This window comes from Vipera berus (assembly GCF_964194415.1).
Source record: "Vipera berus genome assembly, chromosome: 3".
In the NCBI taxonomy this organism is placed as follows: domain Eukaryota; kingdom Metazoa; phylum Chordata; class Lepidosauria; order Squamata; family Viperidae; genus Vipera; species Vipera berus.
The window spans coordinates 147,797,250-147,818,334 of record NC_138204.1 but is presented as its reverse complement, the minus strand read 5'-3'; the positions used below and the strand labels follow the sequence as shown (position 1 = coordinate 147,818,334).

The 21,085-nt window shown below is 38.3% G+C and overlaps 1 protein-coding gene across 1 annotated transcript; it reads left to right on the top strand.

The window, feature by feature from the left end:
• Positions 1-865: 865 nt before the first annotated feature.
• On the top strand, positions 866-17,346 carry ELOVL2 (ELOVL fatty acid elongase 2; the record flags this gene model as incomplete). Its single annotated transcript, XM_081325384.1, has 7 exons — positions 866-923; positions 3,546-3,733; positions 10,951-11,028; positions 14,063-14,234; positions 14,769-14,893; positions 15,572-15,706; positions 17,221-17,346. Exons 1-7 carry the CDS (start codon positions 908-910, stop codon positions 17,344-17,346), a joined length of 840 nt encoding a protein of 279 aa, XP_081181510.1. The 5' UTR covers positions 866-907.
• Positions 17,347-21,085: the final 3,739 nt, after the last annotated feature.

The following is a 21,085-nucleotide window of genomic DNA, read 5'->3' as shown; positions in this document are numbered from 1 at the left end:
GAAGTTATCAACTGCAATCATTATCAGTCTTCAATATTACATAAAACACTTACATCAAGCAAAAGAAGTCTCTTTGAAATCTCAATAAACTTTGACAGAATGACTTAAAATTTGAACTTGATCAACTCAGATCATGCTTGTTGTGGCAAAGGATCCCTTTCAACCAATAATGCCATTAAAATATTCTGTAAGTATCACAATCTCTTCTAAAATGTTATTATGCAAATTATACTCTTCCTAGATTGCTTTAAAAGGAGGTATTCAAATTGACAAATGTTGCCACCTTTAATTCCAATGCCATATGGCCTATTCTTTTAGGTTAAAAGAAATCTTGAAATTGCTCAACAGTTTTTGTTTAAATGTGTTCTCAAATTACTGCTCATTTTCATTAAAATGTATAAATATAAGAAATTGTTTCTGTTGTTAGCTTCCAGATGTTAAAATACAGGAAAACCAAAATATTTCTTTATATCATTGACATTTAAAACTGTGATTTGCCTTGTTTTAAAACTTAAAACAACAGTGGAGAGCTTTGAGGAACCTCATGATTAAAGACAATGTTTTTAAAACCTATTGTCTATTTTTAGATTATTATTATTTTCTTAATATATATTCTTCATACACACAAATGGGTTTTTTAATATAAATATTGAAAATGGATCATTAAATTGTTTGCATTCTCATACTTTGGTCATTTGCCTTTTTGCTGTGATTATCATCTATCGATCGATCATCTTCATCAATCATCGATCATCTTCATCAATCATCAATCATCTTTGATATGAATATGAACAAATAATGAATATAATTCATTATATAAACATTATATAAACAATTCCTGTTTTCTTTTACCTTTTAGGAACAGCTGAAGGCTTTTGATCAAGAAGTAAATGAGTTTGTGGATTATATGTTTGGAGATAGAGGTATGCATTTTCTGGAGCTTTCTGGCTGCCCAATGATTTAGCAGGTATTTAGACATAATGTACAACTGAAAATTTGATCCGAATGACTGAGCGCAGTAAGTGATGGAGAGCTTTAGAAATTCTATTCCTTTCTTTTACTTCCCCAATGCTGAGCAATAAATAATATGATTATGATACCGGTAATTTAAAATGTGAAATTTGGCAAGATTTCATTGACTTCAAAATTCTTTCTTCATTCCTTTGTAATTTGGGAATGTTCAAGAGAGCTAAGAAATCCACTTGGGTATGTGGAAAAGGGAATTCTTTCTTCCCTTCCCTCTCGCTTAGACAGAGATCAGGAAGCAGATTTTGTGGATCCAATTTGAATGTTTACCTCTTCCCTGCTTTTTATTTTGTGTTGGATTTTGATATTGCTTGATCCCCAAAAAAATCTCTGGATGCCTTACAACATTTAAAAGTATATAATTTAAGAAGCATGACCACCTGGACAAAACTGCATAAGTAATGTTTGCAATAGTGGCGAATATCTGTAGTTCAGGTGTAGCACGAGGTGAAGGTTTGTTTTCCGTGGGTTCTCGTGTTTCGTTACCCCTAAACTCTGCTGAATATGTTACCTAGCCTGGTAATGAAATGTTCAGAAACCAACCCACAAGCTCAGAGAATGAACCTTCAACCTCATAAGTAATTTAAAAAATAATAATAATCATCAACGGGATTCCACAAGCACCCTAACCCTAACGTTGGGGAGCAGAACTAGGTCTCCAGAACACTTGAAGAGTGGGAGTTATATAAATCTCCACGTGTCAACCCTCCTACGTCGAACAGGCTAGGAAATCAATGTCATGCAGGTCAGTATTACTTTTATTATAAAGACATAGTAACATAATCCTGCAAGTCTGGATGCTCTCCCCCCCTACCTTCCTTCATCTTCCTTCTGTCTCTCAAGACTATTCTCTCTGCTCAGCACACAGGGGGATGCTGTTCCAGAGGTCTTGGGAGAGAAGCCCATAGTTCTTCAGTCCCTCAAGATGAAAACATTTAATGGAGGGGACCTGGAGCACACCTCTTCCAATCATGTTTACCAAATGGGCAGAAAATTTGGAGATACGTGGCCCTTCAGATAACCAGGCCCTTTGCCACGAGCTGCCCCACATGTGATGGAAAACAGTGCCTTAAATTGAGGCCAGCTGGTGACCCATTCAGCTTACATAGCAGCAATGACACATGGAGGAGTACCTGATTTCCTTTGCAATTAAGTAGATGCTAGTGAAACACATGTGGAAACAGACTGAATTGAAGGGACGGTTGATTTGTCATTCTTAACAATTGGGGCACATTTTTTAAGAATTTGTCAGTCAATTAAAATGTAAGTATTAGGGCAAAGTGCATACATTCATACAAATATATTGAAGAAACTATTTTGCAGCAGGTATAAGGACTAGGAAACTCTTTTACCATGCAGCCTGTATTAGGACAAGTTTTAGGAATTTTCATGTAAATTCTTACATGCTGCAGAATTTGGCAAGAAAAGTAATCAAGCCTGAAATTAATAAATTTATAATTTCTCTATTATGTATCATATACTGTGTGTGTGTGTGTGTGTGTGTGTGTTAAGTATGAACCATGTGTGGAAGTATGAGCCACGGTGGCACAGTGATTAAAATGCAGTATTGCAGACTAATTCTGCCAACTGCCAGCAGTTCGATTCTTACTCAAGATTGACTCAGCCTTCCATCCTTCCGAGGTCAGCAAAATGAGGACCCAGATTATTGGGGGACAATATGCTGACTCTGTAAACCACTTAGCGAGGGCTGTAAAGCAATGTAAAGCGGTATGTAATTCTAAGTGCTAAGTATGAGAAGCTGGAGAAGTACTGGGGTCTGAAGGAGGAAGATGTGGCAAGGCCGAATGGCCCTAGTAATTTGTAGGAGCACTCTGGGCTGTGACTCCAACAGATCTCAGGAACCTACGTTTATTTTGCTTATAAATAAAAGCTTTTTTAGTTCCGTGAATTTACACTGTAAAAGTATGTTTAAATTTTCAACAGTTTCAACAGATTTTCTACTTCGTTTATTATTGTACATTTGGCAGCCATACTTTATACAGGTAATCCTCTACTTGTGATCATTCATTCAGCAACTCAGGGCCCTCCAACTCCTTAAGGCATTCCATGCTCCACATAATGACCACAGTGGGGACAGCCGGGATTGCATGGATGCCTTCCTTAATGACAGCAACAACTTAAGGACTTTATTCTGAGCTCATTTGGGGTCATAAGTCGAGGATTACCTGTAGTTTAAACAAATCATTTACAGTGCATCAAATAATTATTGTTATTTGCCCCAGCACAATATTTTTTTTACAAATAACCCTCTATGCTGTGGTGGACAGCTTAGTTGCTGTAGTATGACTAGGATATGATAGCTGCTTCCCATAAATTTAAGGTTTTTTTTGAGGTGCAAATGCAAACGTGTGTTTGCATGTGTGTATGAGTATGTATGTCATAACCATAATATATGATTATAATACCTAACAATTTAATTGAGTATTAAAAGAATAAGCAAGAACTGATCGTGGTGATTAATTTTTTTATTGGGATATATTTTATTGTCATTTCTTCAGATCCCAGGGTCAGAGGGTGGCTTATGCTGGATTCATACTTACCTACTTTTGCTCTCACCATGCTATATCTGCTCTTGATATGTCTGGGCACCATGTTTATGAAGAACAGGCCTGCTCTGTCACTCAGGGGTCCTCTTATTGTGTATAATTTTGGAGTCACAGTGCTATCGTTTTACATGCTAATAGAGGTATGCCTTCTTAACTGAGCACAACTTTCTTTTCTTGTTCTTTTAATTCAACTGATTGGGATTTGGTAAGAATTATTTATTTGGGTCAAATTGACTTCAGCCTCTCCAAAGTGGAAAACATTGAGTGATGTTTTAAATGCATCTATGCTGTACATTCAGGAATGTCTATTCTTTTAATTTCTGTGATCTCTATGACTCAATAGGGGTAAAAAAAACCCACCACCACCAAGGCACTGTACATAGCAGCATAAGAACAGGCACTAAGCATTAGATCCATAAAAGCAGGGGTCTACCACACTAGACAGGACCCATTGTTTAAAATATACAGAGGCAGTGCAATACATAGTGGAAGGGTGTAAGAAGCAGGCAGGACGGCATATACAACCAGGTAGGTGGCACTGTATGCAGGAACATCTGCACAGTGGGCTAGACCCTCCCAAGTTCAGATGGGAGATTCCACAAGTGGTGGAGAATTAAGAGGGCTAAGATTCGGTAGGGCAGATCCAGACAAACAGCAGGTCATGATAATAGAAATTTTGGTATTAGGAAAAGAACAGAAGAGAACAGTGGGGATAGATGTAGCAGTGCTATATGACAGCAACATCAGGAAGAAGGAGTCTGAGAAGCTGGAGAAGTACTAGGGTCTGAAGGAGGAAATGGAGAAGATGCGGAAAGTAAAGGCCAGAGTAAACCCAGTGGTGGTAGAAACACCCAGGGCTGTAACTCCTAACAGGTCCCAGGAGCTCTCTGTCAAGAAAAGTGCAGTACTAGGAACAGCTAAGATACTGTGGTAGAGGATGCGAGATTGAGGAAGGACACCCCATCTATAGGGGGAAAAAAGAATTGTCTTATCTGTCATCTGTCTATCATCTATCGCTATCATCTACTGTCTATCTCTGTCTGTCTGTCTGTCTATATCTATCTATCTATCTATCTATCTATCTATCTATCTATCTATCTATCTATCAAAATAGATAGATTCTATTCATGGTCATTTCGGCACTTCAAATTTCATACTGGTACTTCTCTATTCCCAATACACTGCTGTTTTTCTAATGAAATTCTGTTTGAAAATAATCTTTCTACAATCTCTGACTTGATGCAATAACACATAGTTGGATATAGCTGTTCCTATTTAACTAAATCTGGATGTCAACCACTAGCCCAGGGGTAGGCAACCTCGGCTCTTTTATGACTCATGGACTTCAACTCCCAGAATTCCTGAGTCAGCACTGACTCAGGAATTCTGGGAGTTGAAGTCCATGAGCCATAAAAGAGCCGAGGTTGCCTACCCCTGCGCTAGCCAATTAAACAGTAACTGTTGCCGCCAGAGTATGAAGGGACAGTCTTTTTCTAGCTAAAGTGAAGGCAAATGCCTTTCTTTAGTCTTCCGTTGAACGCTTAAATGTCAGAATTTTGAACATTCCAGGGGTATTCCTGGAAAACAGACATGTTAATAGCTGATTTATTAAAAAACCACAACAATGCCTAGTAGTATCGCAAAGACCATAGTTTCAGACATCATTCGGTGCAATGATGTTCTCTCATCATGGATGACACTCACCACATTTTGATTATTCAGCTTAGTTCATATCATACACTATATTCTAATAATTTATTTTTCTGGGATAGAGGCACTGTTGTCTTTAAGTACTGCCTGCCTTATATCTCAGCAGCCCATCTAAAACCATGGATTAAACTAGCTCTTTGAAAAGCATCTAAAAATAGGCAACCTACATAGAAAGCAGAGCTTCGGCAAAGCAGGAAATCTGGATTGCTCCTTGAACAAAGCAGTGATACAGGAGCTCCTCTCCTGCCCTAGATTTGCTTTTTGGATTCTGCACTGATTTTCTCCTTCTGAATCTATCTAAAAAGAAGCAAAACATCTCCTTTCAGCATTAATTACACTTGGATTTGGTTTAAACACTTGACTTATCCTACCTCATCACAATACCACCACAAAGAAAAAAGTTTCATATTATTTACATTCATGCAATACAGAAACAGATAAAATGATAAGTAAGATAAGTAAGTTTGGAGTTTTAGATTCCAGTCCAGATGTATACTGCTCAAAAAATAAAGGGAACACTTAAACAACACAATGTACTGTATTTAATAGTAGGATGTCTTATCTTGTGTTCCCTTTACTTTTTTGAGCAGTATATTTTGAAATGCAGACTATTTTGAAACTAGGACCTTAGTTTGCATCATTTGTGGATCATTTGCTTCAAGCAGCACTGCATCATAGCAACTCCAGGCACCTACCAACGAGCAGAATTTACACAGGAAGGTCTCTGTCTTAGCCACTAATGAATATTAGGGGGGAAAAATCTGAGTGACTCATCGAGGTGCTTATATCTTTTGTCAATTCCTTCATAAGTCAAAGTGGACTATATTTATTTGATCTTTATTCATGGTAACTGGCCTACTCTCTTTAATGTTTGCAATATATGTTATGGCAATAAGCAAGCAATATGTGTTACAGTAATAAGTAAGCAATAAGCAATTGCTTTTTGACTAAATTTTGTAGCAAACAGATTGCTGACTCATACAAAATAATTGCAAAAAGATAATTTAGAAAGAAAGAATTCTTGATTTATGTCTCTGACATCCTTCCAAAGTACACGTTAAATGGAAGTTGTTGTTTACAACCACAGAATTAATTCTAGCAGTGAAAGAAAGAGAGGAATATAAGGAACATGCGAGAAAGTTCCTTGCAAACTTGGTTCTAGGGTTTTAGCTTTATCAGCTTTTTAGTTAAACCTTCCAGCTGAATCCACAAAACAAAAACTCTCAGGTTTCTTGTCTGCCTTCATAACTTTATGCCACTTGTAAGCATGATGACAAATGATACCCAGGCTGTTCTTATGACTAAGAAATATGCACTCCATTAGGTTCCTGCAAAAATATCTCTCAGGAGGCAAAAAATCATGTTGCTCTTTCCATTTGCTTCCTTTCCATTCCTCTGAGACCAAACAGGTTCATTTCAGAAAGCAAGGGGCACTGTCAAATAATGAGCCATTTCATCAGATCACTAGCATAGCAGATTTATACCTCTATGTGAGATTGCATTTGATCTTTTTATATGTGCCTGCCATTTGCTATTAAATGTTTGCTGTTTTGTGATTTCCAGATTTTTATATTAATGCTTACTTCATTAATATTTTCATGTTTAACTAGTTAACAAAATAAAAAATATAAATACATCAAACTATTAGTAAGGACTGGCGTTTCCCAATCATATCTGCTTGACCCATCAGAGCAGGGAGGCAAGGAATGTTATAGGTCCCCTCCACTTCTCCATAGTGGATCGCTCCCTGAAGTACATCATCCCTATAGAAACAAGATTGACATCCCCCCCACACGCACACCCCACCACTTTGATGGTCTTTTGAAAATTCCTGAAAATACATTTCTGCCAATGAGCCTGGGACATCAGGGAGATATGGAGTCCATCGGGCAATTGTCTGATTATTGTCACCAGAGGCATTGTTTTTTGTATTTTGTATTATTTTACTTTTGTAAGCCACCTGGAATCACTGTGAGTAGGGTATATAAATAAATAGATACATAAATACATAAAATTACTTCAAAAATTAATAATTAAAAAAAGAGAAAACTGGTCTAAATAGTATCTTAAAAACTCCAAAACCTTTTACTCCTTTCTTTATCCCTTTGTTAACAAAAATCTAATCCAAACTCTGGCAAACAACCACATATAAGCAATGATACTTTCAACGGTTAGGCATCTCATAGGACAGAGCTCTCCAACCTTTCCAGGTTGGGTTTCCGGAGGGAAGGGGAGGAGCAGGGAAATGCACACAGCAGCACTAACACCCACGTGCATGCGCAAGTGGGCCACGCATACCCAAAGCAGCACTGGTGGTGGTGCTGGTGCCTGCACACATGCACAAACCAGCCACTAGTGCCCGTGTGATGCTGGTGGCGGCATCGCTCGCGCCCCCACGCATACATAAACAGGGCTGCTAGCACCCCATGGTGGCACTAGTGCGAGTGGGGAGGGTGTGTGCACACGTGCGCACACTCGCTAGCCATTCCAACAGACCACAGACCAGTACCGGGCTGCGGCCAACAGGTTGGGGTCCCGTCATAGGAGATGATATGTCTTACATAATTAACAAATGCTTGCTAGAAAAACACTGCTTCGTTATTTCCTCACATTCAAAATAACAGTGGAGTTGAATTGTCAAAGTTTAAGGTAAAATTTGCAGTTTTGCTGCAAATTTTTATTAAATTTCTTTTTTTTTTATTGAAAAGTTTTAAAATACATTTTATCTTTAACAATCCCCCCCTCCCCCTCCCCTACCTATCCCTCCCTACCCCTCCCCCCCTTTCCCCCCTCCCCCCCCCCGACTTCCCAGAGCTAAGTACAGGGTATAAAAACAAAAAAAAAATCATAAGCATCCATTTGCTACCAATAATAAATTCTTAAATCTATCACTCTCTAGCTCATATAAGATAACTACAAGCAATACTAATATTTCATATAGGAAAAAAAGAAAATAGAAAGGAAGACTTATTCAAATGCTAAATGAAACTTTTTAGTCCCATATTTGTTCTGGATATATTCAATCCATTTTTTCCACTCCATAATATAACGTTCTTGCGAATGATCTTTCAAATAAGCCGAGATCTTTGCCATTTCTGCCAGGTCAGAAACCTTTAAAGTCCATTCTTCTATAGTCGGCAGTTCCTCCTTCTTCCAATATTGACCTATTAAAAGTCTTGCTGCTGTAATTAAATTCAACATCAACTTAGTGTCCACAACAGTAGCATCTGCAATTATACCCAACAAAAAGAATTGCGGACAAAACTTTATCCTTTGCTTGAAGATCTTCTGCATATTCCACCAAATTTTTATCCAAAAAGCCTTGACCTTTTTGCAGGTCCACCATATGTGAAAATATGTTGCATCTTCGCCACCACACCTCCAGCATTTTGGCTGATAATTCGGATACATACTTGCAAGCTTTTTAGGATCTAAATGCCATCTATAAAACATTTTATAAAAGTTCTCTCTTAGATTTTGAGCTTGTGTGAATTTTACATTCCTCACCCAGATCTTTTCCCACGTGTCCATTGTAATAACTTCTTGGATATTCTGGGCCCATTTTATCATACAATCTTTAACAAGTTCTGTTTCTGAGTCAATTTCTATCAATGCAAGATATATCCGTTTGATATGTGCTGGACCCTGATTTCTAATTTGCTTTATCAAATTTTCATCAGTCATTGCAAAACCAATTTTCTGATCTTCTTTCCACCTGGCCCGTAACTGAGTATATTGAAACCAAGTTTGAACAATCTTCTCATCTCGCAAGAGGTTGTACGGCTTCAAACACCAGACATTTCTTTCCAAGCTTAAAATCTCCTTATACGTAGTCACATCATGTTTGAAGCCAACATTTATGTTTTCTATTGCGTGCTTTGGAATTGCCCACAACGGCATCTTGTAATCTAACTTATGTCTATACCTCTTCCAAACTCTCAACAATGCCTGTCTTAAAATATGCACTTTAAACACATTATCTACCTTCTTATCATACAACAAATATGCATGCCAGCCAAATAACAAGTCATGGCTCTCAAGATTTAATAAACTCTCTTGTGTCAAATTAATCCAATCACTTATTCCTGCTAACGCAGCAGCTTCATAATATAATTTAAGATTGGGCATTTTAAGACCACCTCTTTCACAAGTATCCTGCATAATCTTAAATTTAACTCGTGGCCTTTTCCCTGCCCAAACAAATTTATTGATACCCCGTTGCCATTCTTCCAAATCTTTCTTAAGAACCGGTATCATTTGAAATAAGAATAAAAATTTAGGCAGGACATTCATTTTCACTGCTGCGATTCTTCCCAGCAAAGACAATTGCAATTTTTCCCAACTCTCCATTTCTTTTTGAATTTTTCCCCATAATTTTTCATAGTTATTTTTATATAACTTAGTATTAGAGGGTGACAAAAACACCCCCAAATATTTGACCCTTTTAGCAATCTCAAATCCAGTTACCGTAATCCTTCTAAAAGAGCCTTTTGCGATACTGTCATATTTTTGGCCAGAATTTTAGTTTTTTGTGCATTAACTTTAAATCCAGAAACCCTCCCATATTGCATTATTATCTCCATCAGGTCCACAACAGAGTTTTCTGGCTGGGTCACTGTAACAACCAGATCGTCTGCAAACGCCCTCAATCTATAATCCTGATCTCTAATTTGTATACCCTTAATTCTTTCCGAATTCCGTATTTTAACTAGTAATATCTCCAATGTTAACACAAATAGTAAAGGCGATAACGGACACCCTTGCCTTGTGCCCTTCTCGATATTACATGCTTCAGTCAAACTATTGTTAACTATTATTTGGGCAGTTTGTTTTTGATATAATGCCCTAATTGGTTGCAAAAATTTATCCCCAAAATTCATTTTATCTAAAACTTTCATCAAAAATTGCCAATTCAACTGATCAAAAGCTTTTTCAGCATCTAAAAAAATTAGCGCCGCAGAAATCTGGTTGTTCCTTTCCAAAAACTCTATCACATCAACTATATGCCTCACATTATTTTTCATTTGCCTACCACTAATAAACCCGGTTTGATCCCCATGAATCACCTGTTGCAGAACCCTCATCAATCTGTTAGCCAACACCTTAGCAAATATCTTATAATCTGTATTTAAAAGTGATATCGGTCTATAGTTTTTTACTTGAGTAGCATCTTGATCTTCCTTCGGAATCAAAGAAATAAAAGCAGTTAAATTTCTTGACAAAGATCACTTTATTATGTTAATTCAATTTAATTGTAAGTTTTGGAAATTTGGGTGAACAGTTCCAGTCATCTGCATAAAAATGCAAAGGAATATTACCAGAGAACTGAGTGTAGCTGACTTTGGGAAATCAAGAACTCTAAAAGAAACTACTTGGATGAAGATTTATTTTATTAATATATTTAAAACTGAAATTCTCTTTTACTTAAATCCCAAGTGCGTGCCATAATTAATATAAGATTTTATTTAGGTGTTTGTTTGTTCTATTTATATAGGCACCCATCTCACATATGTGACTCTGAGAGGCTTACAAAATTAAAAACACAAATAATAATAAAAGAAACCGTACGAACAAAAATATTTAAAATATAAAAACTGTTAAAACCGTTGTTTCCCATTCAAAATAATAAATATGTTTTCTCTTTCAGCTAATTCTTGCTACATGGGAAGGAAATTATAACTTACAATGTCAGAACTTGACCAGCGCAGGAGAAGCTGACCTCAGGGTAAAAGAAATTTAATACACAGGGAACACTGATGTGTTCATGCATGGTTTAAGGCATTTGATTCCAACAATGCAATCTGCATAGGTGTGGGATCTGAAAACCCTAACATTTCTTACAAAGACCCTTAATGCATTTGGAGAGTGTTACATTGAAATTTTCTCCTGTAATACTTTATATATAATGTTTTGTACAGACTGAGAGAGACTTAGCAGCTATTGTCTCATTGAATTTCTTTGAGCTTACTTTGGACAGATATGCGATTGCATTGTCTATGCTTGATTTATATGACTGCCCATTTTACAGCAGTGACTCTGGGTGACATAACATGGATTAAAACAGTAGATGCCCAAGATCAAATCAATAATCCCAATCATTAAAAAAAATCGCCTCAGCAGTAGAACTCACCTAATCCCTTGGTCCAAAAGCCTGGGAAAACACTCTTCTGTGTACTTAAATTTCAGTGACTGGAATTTTTGTTTGCCGTATTTTTGTTATTATTTCTTACTTTTTGTGCACAAGATTCATTTTCCTAAAATTCTTGTACAGCTGTTTGCTTTTTATTGGCAAAATCATCATCAAAATTATTTTCCTAAAAATAATATTTTAGAGAAGGGTTTACTATGCTCCGTTGTGACAGACATGTTTGGACAACACCATGTTCCTTCTTTGCCTGGGTGAAGAAGCACTGTACAGATAGTCCTCAACTTACAACAGTTCATTTAGTGACCATTCAAAGTTACAGCGTCACTGAAAAAATGTGACTTACGACCATTTTTCACACTTAGAACTGTCACAACATCCCCATGGTCATGTGGTCAAAATTTGGATGCTTGGCAACTGGTCCATACTTATGACGGTTGCCGTGTCCCAGGATCATGTCATCACCTTTTATGAACTTCTGACAAGCAAAGTCAATGGGGAAGCCAGATTCACTTAACAACTGTGTTACTAAGTTAACAACTCCAGTGATTCGATTAACAACTGTGGCAAGAAAGCTCTTAAAATGGGGCAAAATTCACTTAACTGTCTCACTTAGCAACAGAAATTTGGGGCTCGATTGTGATCATAAGTCGAGGACTGCCTGTACCTAGGGTGAGAATGAGTGATTATGCCTTTGACACCGTAGTCCAGCACCTTCCTTCTCCTACATCCATTTAGGTGCCTGAGTAGGAAGTCAATGCAGAGGCTTTCCACACATTCTGGAAGACCCAAAAGGTTACGTAATTAGCATACATGCTTGAGGGGGTGCTTTTATTAGTTGAACCCTGGTAAAATGCCAATCACATAACTTGACTGGAACCAAATGGCACCTTTGTCATTTCCTTACCATTCAGCTTCAGTTTTGGTTTTGTGTTTGAGCAGAGGCCTCTTATCAGGGACCGGTTATGTGGAGAGAGGTTTTTTCCGTGGACTGGAGGGGGCGTGGTTTTGTGTGCTGCCTGCGTCTTGCAGATGGGGCTTTGCTTGTTTGTGTGGACCAGGTGCTGGTGTGCCACAGCCCGGTACTGGTCCACGGACTGGGGGTTGGGGACCCCTGTGTTTGAGGATTCAGTACAGGTAGACATGTACTGTACTGAATGTTTAGTGACCATTCAAAGTAACAACAAAAAAGTGACGTATGACAGTTTATCACACTTGTGACCGTTCCAACATCCCCATGGTCACACGATCAAAATTCAGAGGCTCGGCAACTGACTCATATTTATGACGGTTATGGTGTCCTGGGGGCCATGTGATCACTTTAGGCAACCTTCTGACAAGCAAAGACAATTGGGAAGCCAGATTCACTTAACAGCCGTGTTACTGACTTAACAAGCTTAGCGCTGATTTGCTTAACAATTGTGGCAAGAAAGGTCATAACATGGGGCAAAACTCACTTAACACGTCTCACTTAGCAACAGAAACTTTGGGCTCAATTGTGGCCGTAAGTCAAGACTACCTGCATTTTTGTCTTTCTCAGCTTTATTAGTGGTTAACCCTACTGCACTTACTAAATGGAACAGCTGCTATACCCCCCCATTGCCATCAAAGTTTCTTGTATTGACTCTTTTCTCTGGATCTTCTAGACTGTACACTGCCCAATTATAGATTTACCTAAAAGGTAAAGGTAAAGGTTCCCCCGCACATGCGTGCTAGTCGTTTCCAACTCTAGGGGCCGGTGCTCATCTCCGTTTCAAAGCCGAAGAGCCAGCGCTTGTCCGAGGACGTCTCCGTGGTCATGTGGCCGGCATGACTAGACGCCAAAGGCGCACGGAACGCTGTTACCTTCCCACCGGAGTGGTCCCTATTTTTCTACTTGCATTTTTACGTGCTTTCGAACTGCTAGGTTGGCAGAAGCTGGGACGAGTAACAGGCGCTCACTCTGTTACGCGGCACTCGGGATTCGACCCGCCAAACTGCCGACCTTCTGATCGACAAGCTCAGCGTCCTAACCTACTGAGCCACCGCGTCCCTTAGATTTACCTAGACTGGAATAAATTCCACGTTCATTGATTCTGAAGTCAGTTATACCCTTCTGTTAAAAGAAAGTTTTAGATTCCGATGCCAGTTCGAACATCAGTAACTGGCATTGACAGGTAGATAGTTTTTTTTATTTGCTGTAAATAGTAGATTAGTAAAGGTACTTTCCTCTGTAGAGCTTAATTTTCCAGCTGAAGCGTAACTTAAAAGTCTGTGTGAGGAAATACATAGAAAAGAGTGTTTTAAAACAACAACAGCTTGGAAAAGCTGCATGGTATTTTAAGTGGAGTCATTTCTAAGGCACCGAATTCCCAATAAAATCAACTTGAGTTTAATTCCAAGGACATATATGGTTATTATCAGGATGTATAACTCCTAGAAACTGAGGCTAAAAACCATTGTGTACCTTCTTCATAATTAAAATACAAATATGCTCTCAGCAACATTAATCTTCATTTTTAGCTACTGTAGAATATCTTCAAAATGAGTTAGTATTTTGTTCTATGGTTTCTTTAAATCAGCTGAATATTTGCTTTAAGATGACATTATTAATTTTTCAGATTCTTTCTTGCAGGTGGCCCGGGTGTTGTGGTGGTATTACTTTTCCAAAGTCATTGAATTTGCTGACACTCTTTTCTTTGTTTTGCGAAAGAAAAATAATCAAATAACTTTCCTTCATGTTTATCATCATGCCACCATGTTTAACATCTGGTGGTGCGTCATGAACTGGATACCTTGTGGACAAAGTGAGTATTTAGAGATGTCAATTAAGATACTGCAAAACAACATACTTGGTTAACTTTCCCGTAGAATTTGTCTGATTGCCAATCTGCATCATTTTTTTTTTAAAAAAAATAGCGGGTGGATGTAACAATACCTTTAGTAAACATGAGCAAAAGATGGCTCTGAATCTGAATACATTCAGCGATAGGTGAATAGGTGAATGTGGGAAGGCTGCAGCAGGTTACACTGCAAAGAATCATTGCTGTAGATGTAAGGAAATACCTGTAGTTCACAATAGCATTGGCGTACTCCAAATGATCAGTAAATGGCAGAAAATATTTTGCCATCCAGATTTTGCAGCCAGAATATAGTAAGGGCAGAAAAAAAACTTAACCATATTTAGATAAACCATTTGTGCCATAAAAATCAAGTTGCATTCAATACTAAGAAAACTGCAATATGTTAAGTGTCATAGATTGTTACTTAAATATAATGCTGCTTCACAGAAACTATTTTATAATGAATATATGACAACCTATTTAATTATGTTTACACAGGTTTCTTTGGACCCACTTTGAATAGCTTTATCCACATCCTCATGTACTCCTACTATGGGTTGTCTGTCGTTCCATCCATGCGTAAATACCTTTGGTGGAAGAAATACCTCACTCAAGCACAACTGGTACAATTATATTCTTATTTGATCTTAGTAATCACAGTTTAAAGAGTAAAAATCCTACATGTTGAAGCAAGATGGAATTATAGGGACAAACCGCTTTGAAATGAAGATAGAACTGAGGATAAAATCAGTTTGGGTGGTATATTATTCAGCTTTACGAAACTTCCACGGCAAGCTTTTTATTACACATGGAAGTTAACGTTATGCACATTTGAATCCAACTATTTCTGTAATGCAGTGATGGGCAAAATAGGACCTTTAAATGTTGAGCTTTGCTCCCATTTGCTTTAATCTTCACGATCAGAAATGATGCATCTGAAAGACCACACTATCCCCTGAAGTATCACAGAAAGAAAATAGGTTTGATGAGCAGAGCAGCTGTAAATCAAGAAACACGAAGTGGCTGATATTTGAGCAGTTATGTTAAATTAGAAGATAAATGTGCATCACAGCACTTGTTGGTAAATGGAGATGTATTCCAGTTTTCCCTTATTCTGCTCTAGCCTTCTCCCCAAATGCCAGAATCTTGAACACAAGGTCCCTTCCCAAGCAACTATGGTAGGGCTATAGATCACTGCCTTAGCAGAATAGACCATATATAATGATCATATTATGAGGATTGATTTGAATCCGACAAATTCATTCTGCAACTGGTGTGATGCTTTTCTCTTCTTTTAACAGATTCAGTTTTTGCTCACCATTACACATACGCTCAGTGCAGTTGTCAAACCTTGTGGTTTTCCTTTTGGATGCCTCATCTTCCAGTTCTCCTATATGGCCACATTGGTGGTTCTGTTCATTAACTTTTATGTCAAGGTAAGCCAAGTAGCAAGAAAATGGAGAAGTGCATGCACAGGTCTGTTGTTGAGGAATGAAAGTTGAAGCTTGAAACACAAGCACCTCTGCTTTTGGGGTTTAAGTAATAAGTTGCTTCTGATTGATTGTCCAACCTAGATTGGTGAGACTTTGTTGCTCTCTCTTGACATGCTTCTTTCCCCCATGAAAGGTGAAGGCAAATTAATAACCAGATCAGATTTCTATAGCCACTAATAAGGGGGACAAAGAAAATAAATATTTTAAAACCTACAAAGATATATCTGGCAGAACGTTGCGGCACTTCAGTTCAGAAAACCAAAAAACACATCTCAGTTTGCAAGAACACTTGGCTGCAACTCATTAAAGTAGCCATGTCTTTCCAGGATCACCTTTTGCAGTTGGGAATGGGGCCCTAAGCACCTTTGCTTAAACAGTTGCTACATACATATTCCTGCATGCTCTGAAGTGCCTTTTTGTCCTTTACTTCAAAGCACTGCACAGCCTTACTTGCTAAGGATTGATGGATAGAGGGATAATCAGTCTAGTTCTAACTGCAAATCAATAGTAAGTTAATTTAGGCCATTGGATACAACCTCCTGCTCACTGTGTGAATTCAAAGTGAAGTATACCTGATAGATGGTTATATAGCCTCTCCTTTTTAGGTAGAGGCTATACAAATAGGGGCAAGTTATTCCTCATGTGAACTTTATCCAGCTTCTGCTCCTCATATGCTATGTTGGGCTAACTTAAATCTTCCCATAGAAACCCTTGTGGAAATTTGAAAGTCCTTCTGTACTGCTTTTTTTTAAATCCCATTTATATCCCGCCCTTCTCCGAAGACTCAGGGCGGCTTACAATCTAAAGCACAACCTGTATGTTGTTTCTAGTTGGTTCACATCTTGCTTCTTCTGTTACGTTTATATTGCATTCTCTTGGTACCCAAAGCTATGTTGTTTCGTTATCTGAGAAACTGTTGTCCTTCGGAAATGGTTTACTCAGTGCTGTTATAAGAGCTAGGCCACTCATATCTCAGTTTTGCAAATCTAGTGCCTGTGAGTTTTTTTTAAAGTGGGAAAGAAAGGTAGGAAAAATATACTGTCACCCTTCTTTTCATTATGTTGTCTTATAACAAGAAATAATGCAATTATCAGGATAAGTATGATTGCATAATGGGCAAAAGATGAGCTGAAAGAACTTTTCTGCAAAATTCTGCTACCCACAAACAGAAGATTGTTGGATCTACGTCCAGGATGGGGTGGGGTGGGTGTAAGAAGGAAGGGGCAAAGCAAAGGTGTAATTTTAGCTGCCTGTTTTAACTGTTCCACAAAGTCAGAAGGGATAGTTCTACAAATTAACTTGCAATAGCAAGATATGAAAATGTTAAAACGTGGGCATTACCTACTACGAATGTATTGCATTGATATGAGGCTGCATGCTGTTTAAACATTAGACAAATCATATTTGCATGCTTCTTTATATCCACGTATAATCACCACTTTAACTTTTCTTTTCAGACATATCGGAAAGCATCTTCAAAAGCTAATGTGAAAGAGAAATTTCTGGTGACAGAAATTAAGAATGGGTTCCATAAAGACTACCTAAAGGAAATTAATGGTGCTCTAAAGAAAAAAGTACAATAACCATATTTTTACTATTACATTGTAGAATACAAATACCTCTCACAACACTTTTCTAAAACAAAGCAAAGCTATTATAAATGACTTTAGTACAATTTTAAACTCGGTGGTAACTGATTCTTCTACTCCCCATTTAACTGACTTCTTTTTAATAGACTTGTAAATGGTGAAGGCACTTACCTCTTTTATTGGGCTGAAGGCAAGTGGCATTCTGTAATTCTTAATATAGAGAAGATGCCTTGAGAACTTTCCCTTTAATAACAAAGATTTGGATATTCTTGAATGGAATCTAAAAAGTTAAGCTAGCAGCACACTGCAGTCTATGAGAAAACAATGTGTATTATTTGTTCAGTGATACAGCTCACTCCTTTTTTTGTGTTCTCTTAGTTTTACTTGATTTATAATAGGGGGAAAAATCTTGTGTGCTCAAAATCTTGGTTGTTACCTTGATGGTGCTACAGATTGCTCTTATCACCCATTCTAGAAACAGGATGGAATATATAGTGCAATGGGATTAATTACAAATTCACATTTAGCTACAGTGAAACCATCGGAACATTAGTGTGTCTGTATGCCATCTTTTCAAAATGCACTGTTTTAAAACTGAACAGGAAAAGCTCCATAAACCTCTCCTTAAATAATTATATCCATAGCTATATACCTTAAACACCTTGACAATCACACAATGGCCAGAAAGTTATTAACTTTGGATGTTGAAGTCCAACAATTTTGGTTTTATTCCCAAATATCCATCGCTGGTTTGAAATTCAAGAGAGACACTATCTATTCTCATTATGCCACACTACAGACAACTAAATCCGATTCAGCAAATCAAATGACTAGTTGAGTGTACGTTAACATTAATATTATAATTGAGACTAGCAATGCAACAAGATAACTCAGCCTTCCTAAAAGCAAGTTTGCCCATGTATGCCAAGTTGGCATTTTGGGTACCAAATAAAATTCTATTCACATGAGATGTGAAAAGCTATATATCCTTAGAATTCAAATACTGAAGATAGGGCTACCCAAATCACCCTAGATAGAACTAAATCCATTTATCCAGTTTGATACCTTTTCTATTGTTATAGAAATAGGTAACAGGTGGACAAAAGCATTTGCACAGCTGGTAATTCCACATAAGAGACATGATCAATTCTAAAAGTAAAATGATGATAGGGGACAGTTGGTATTTGACTGATCATTTTACATTTTATTTTGCACACCATTTCTATATTTTTAGTGTCTGACTTCATAACCAATTTGGAAGAGTACGTTATTATCATTCCTATAGCAGAGGGAGGAAGACACGAAAACAGAGTAGATAAGAGATTCACTGAAAACATTTTTTCACCAATTCAGCTTAAGTATTTCTCTGAAAGGTTCAATAGTATGATTGAGGATTTCTGTATTATAATTCCTAAAAGAAGTTTAATTTCCCATAACTCTCTACTGAAAGTCAACACTAAAAACCCTAGAAAAACTTCATTCCATCAGCTGCATTAGACCACGAGTCTCCAAAGTTGGCAACTTTAAGGCTTGTGGGCTTCAGGAAGTAAAAAAGCTAAAGTCCCACAAGTCTTAAAGTTGCCAAGTTCTGATCTGACTGATTGGGAGTGCTGAGAACTGAAAGGTTTACTGAGGGTAACTGAGGAAGAGAGTTTAATCCAGGGGTGTCAAACTCAATTTCATTGAGGGCCGCATCAGCATTGCGGTTGCCCTCAAGGGGGCTGGGAGGGTGTGGCCTGGGTGGGCTTGGCCTACTGGGTGGGCGTGGCTAGAGTGCATATGGCCTACTGGGTGGGCGTGGCCAGCTCTACATCGTTCACATCAAGGGTGCCTATGGGGGCCTGGGCAGGAGTCGGACAGATCTGAGGGTCTCTGGCAGGAGGAGGGTCTCTGGGCCAGGGCCAAGGCAGTGGGGGCCGTTCCCTCACTGTTTCCAGGATGGCTTCGCGGGCCACATGAAACCACTTCGTGGGCCGGATCTGGCCCCCGGGCCTTGTGTTTGACATGTCTGGTTTAATCGAAATAAGTCAGCAAACCTCTGTAACGGGGAGGACCCATAATGAACAATATTCATGCGTCACTGAAGGGATTCTCTTAGAAACCTTTCCACAGGTCAGTGAATATTAGAGATGGTAAATTATACAAGGATTGTCTCACTCACCTTGATGGTTTCAAAAAAAAAAAAACCCTAACATCGCCTTAATGATTAAGCTTAATCAAGCTTTTAAAGGGCTGAAAAAAATGTTATCCTGTTAACATTTAAAACCGTTTGAATAAGCTACATTCAGGTATTCACTGAATGCAGAAAAACCAATCAAAATGCTGCTATTTTGAACACAACCAAGATTATGGCTTTTAAAATGATTTTCTTGTAAACATGGACCATTGAAAATAAATGATGTTTTACAGCAACATATTTTAAAGTCTTCTCTTTTTGTCCGTCTGGCACTGAAATAGCTTCAAACACATTAGCTGGCAAACCATTCACTGTTAACTTTCAGTTACTTTCTTCAACCCTATAAAAACCTATATCGTATTTTATTTTAACAGCCTTTCCCTTTCAAGCAGATGTAGAAAATAATCTTTGTACCAACTGTGAGTTTTCTTTAGATACAATTTTATCATTAGTTTCTTTCTTTGTTGTTTGGCTCACCAACCTACTACAGGGATACCGCATTGATTTTCAAGATTTGCAAAACATTTGGCAAGTTGTTTTTCCATGGATTATGGTGAGCAAGTGGATACAGAAAGGATTCACACTCTTATAAAGTGAAATGCAGTTATGTTTAAAGCTCATGGAGGAATGATTTAGAACAGAGGTCACCAACCTTTCTCAGCTGGCGGACCGGAGGGAAACAGGGGGAAGCATTTTACATGCGCATGCGTAGGGTCATGAGCATGTGGGTGATGTACATGGGCGGGGCTAGTGCTTGCGTGATACTTGTAGCCCCACCCTGTTCTTGCACAGAACAGCGCTGTTTCCGCACTGCGTAGTGCCCGTTTTTGCGCCCTGCGTGGCGGCATCCTGTTTTTGCGCCCCATGGCACAATGGCATCCCATTTTCACACTCGTGGCGGGGCCTGTTTTTGCGCCCTTTGGAGTTGCATCCTATTTTCACAGCCACGGCGCCACCGTAAGGGTGTGCGTGTGCACTGGCTAACTTGTCATGCAGCCCAGTGGCCAGTAGGCCACAGCCCAGTACCAGGCCATGGCCCACAGGTTGGAGACCCCTGATTTAGAAGATTCTTTTCTAAGGTACTCAAAACAGGGTGAGGTGGGTCTTTCACAATTCCTAAAAGGATGCCAAAACAAGATATAGTAAACTTGTCATTTGTCTGGTAGTCATCCAGACTGTTTCACCCCAGATATTGTATATAGATAGTCCTTGGCTTATGACCCTGATTGGCCCTCATAATTATGATAAGTCATGATGGTTGTAAAACAGGACATCAAGTTACCGACCCGATTTTACTTTGTTCTGCAGTGGTCATTAAGAGAATGCAGCAGTTGTAAAGCAAACACTGTACTAGTTAAGCAAGTCCATTATTTGCTTTGGCTCATTTTTTTCCGGAAACTGGAAAAAACCACTAGTTTCTGGAAAAAACATTAAAAACTTCACTTGACTCCGGGGTGCTAGAAATAGCCATAAATGTGGTCCAGTTCCTGAGTGCACAAAATGCGGCCATCAGAACTTAAGAAGTACATCATAAGCAGCTTGGCGGGGGGGAAAACG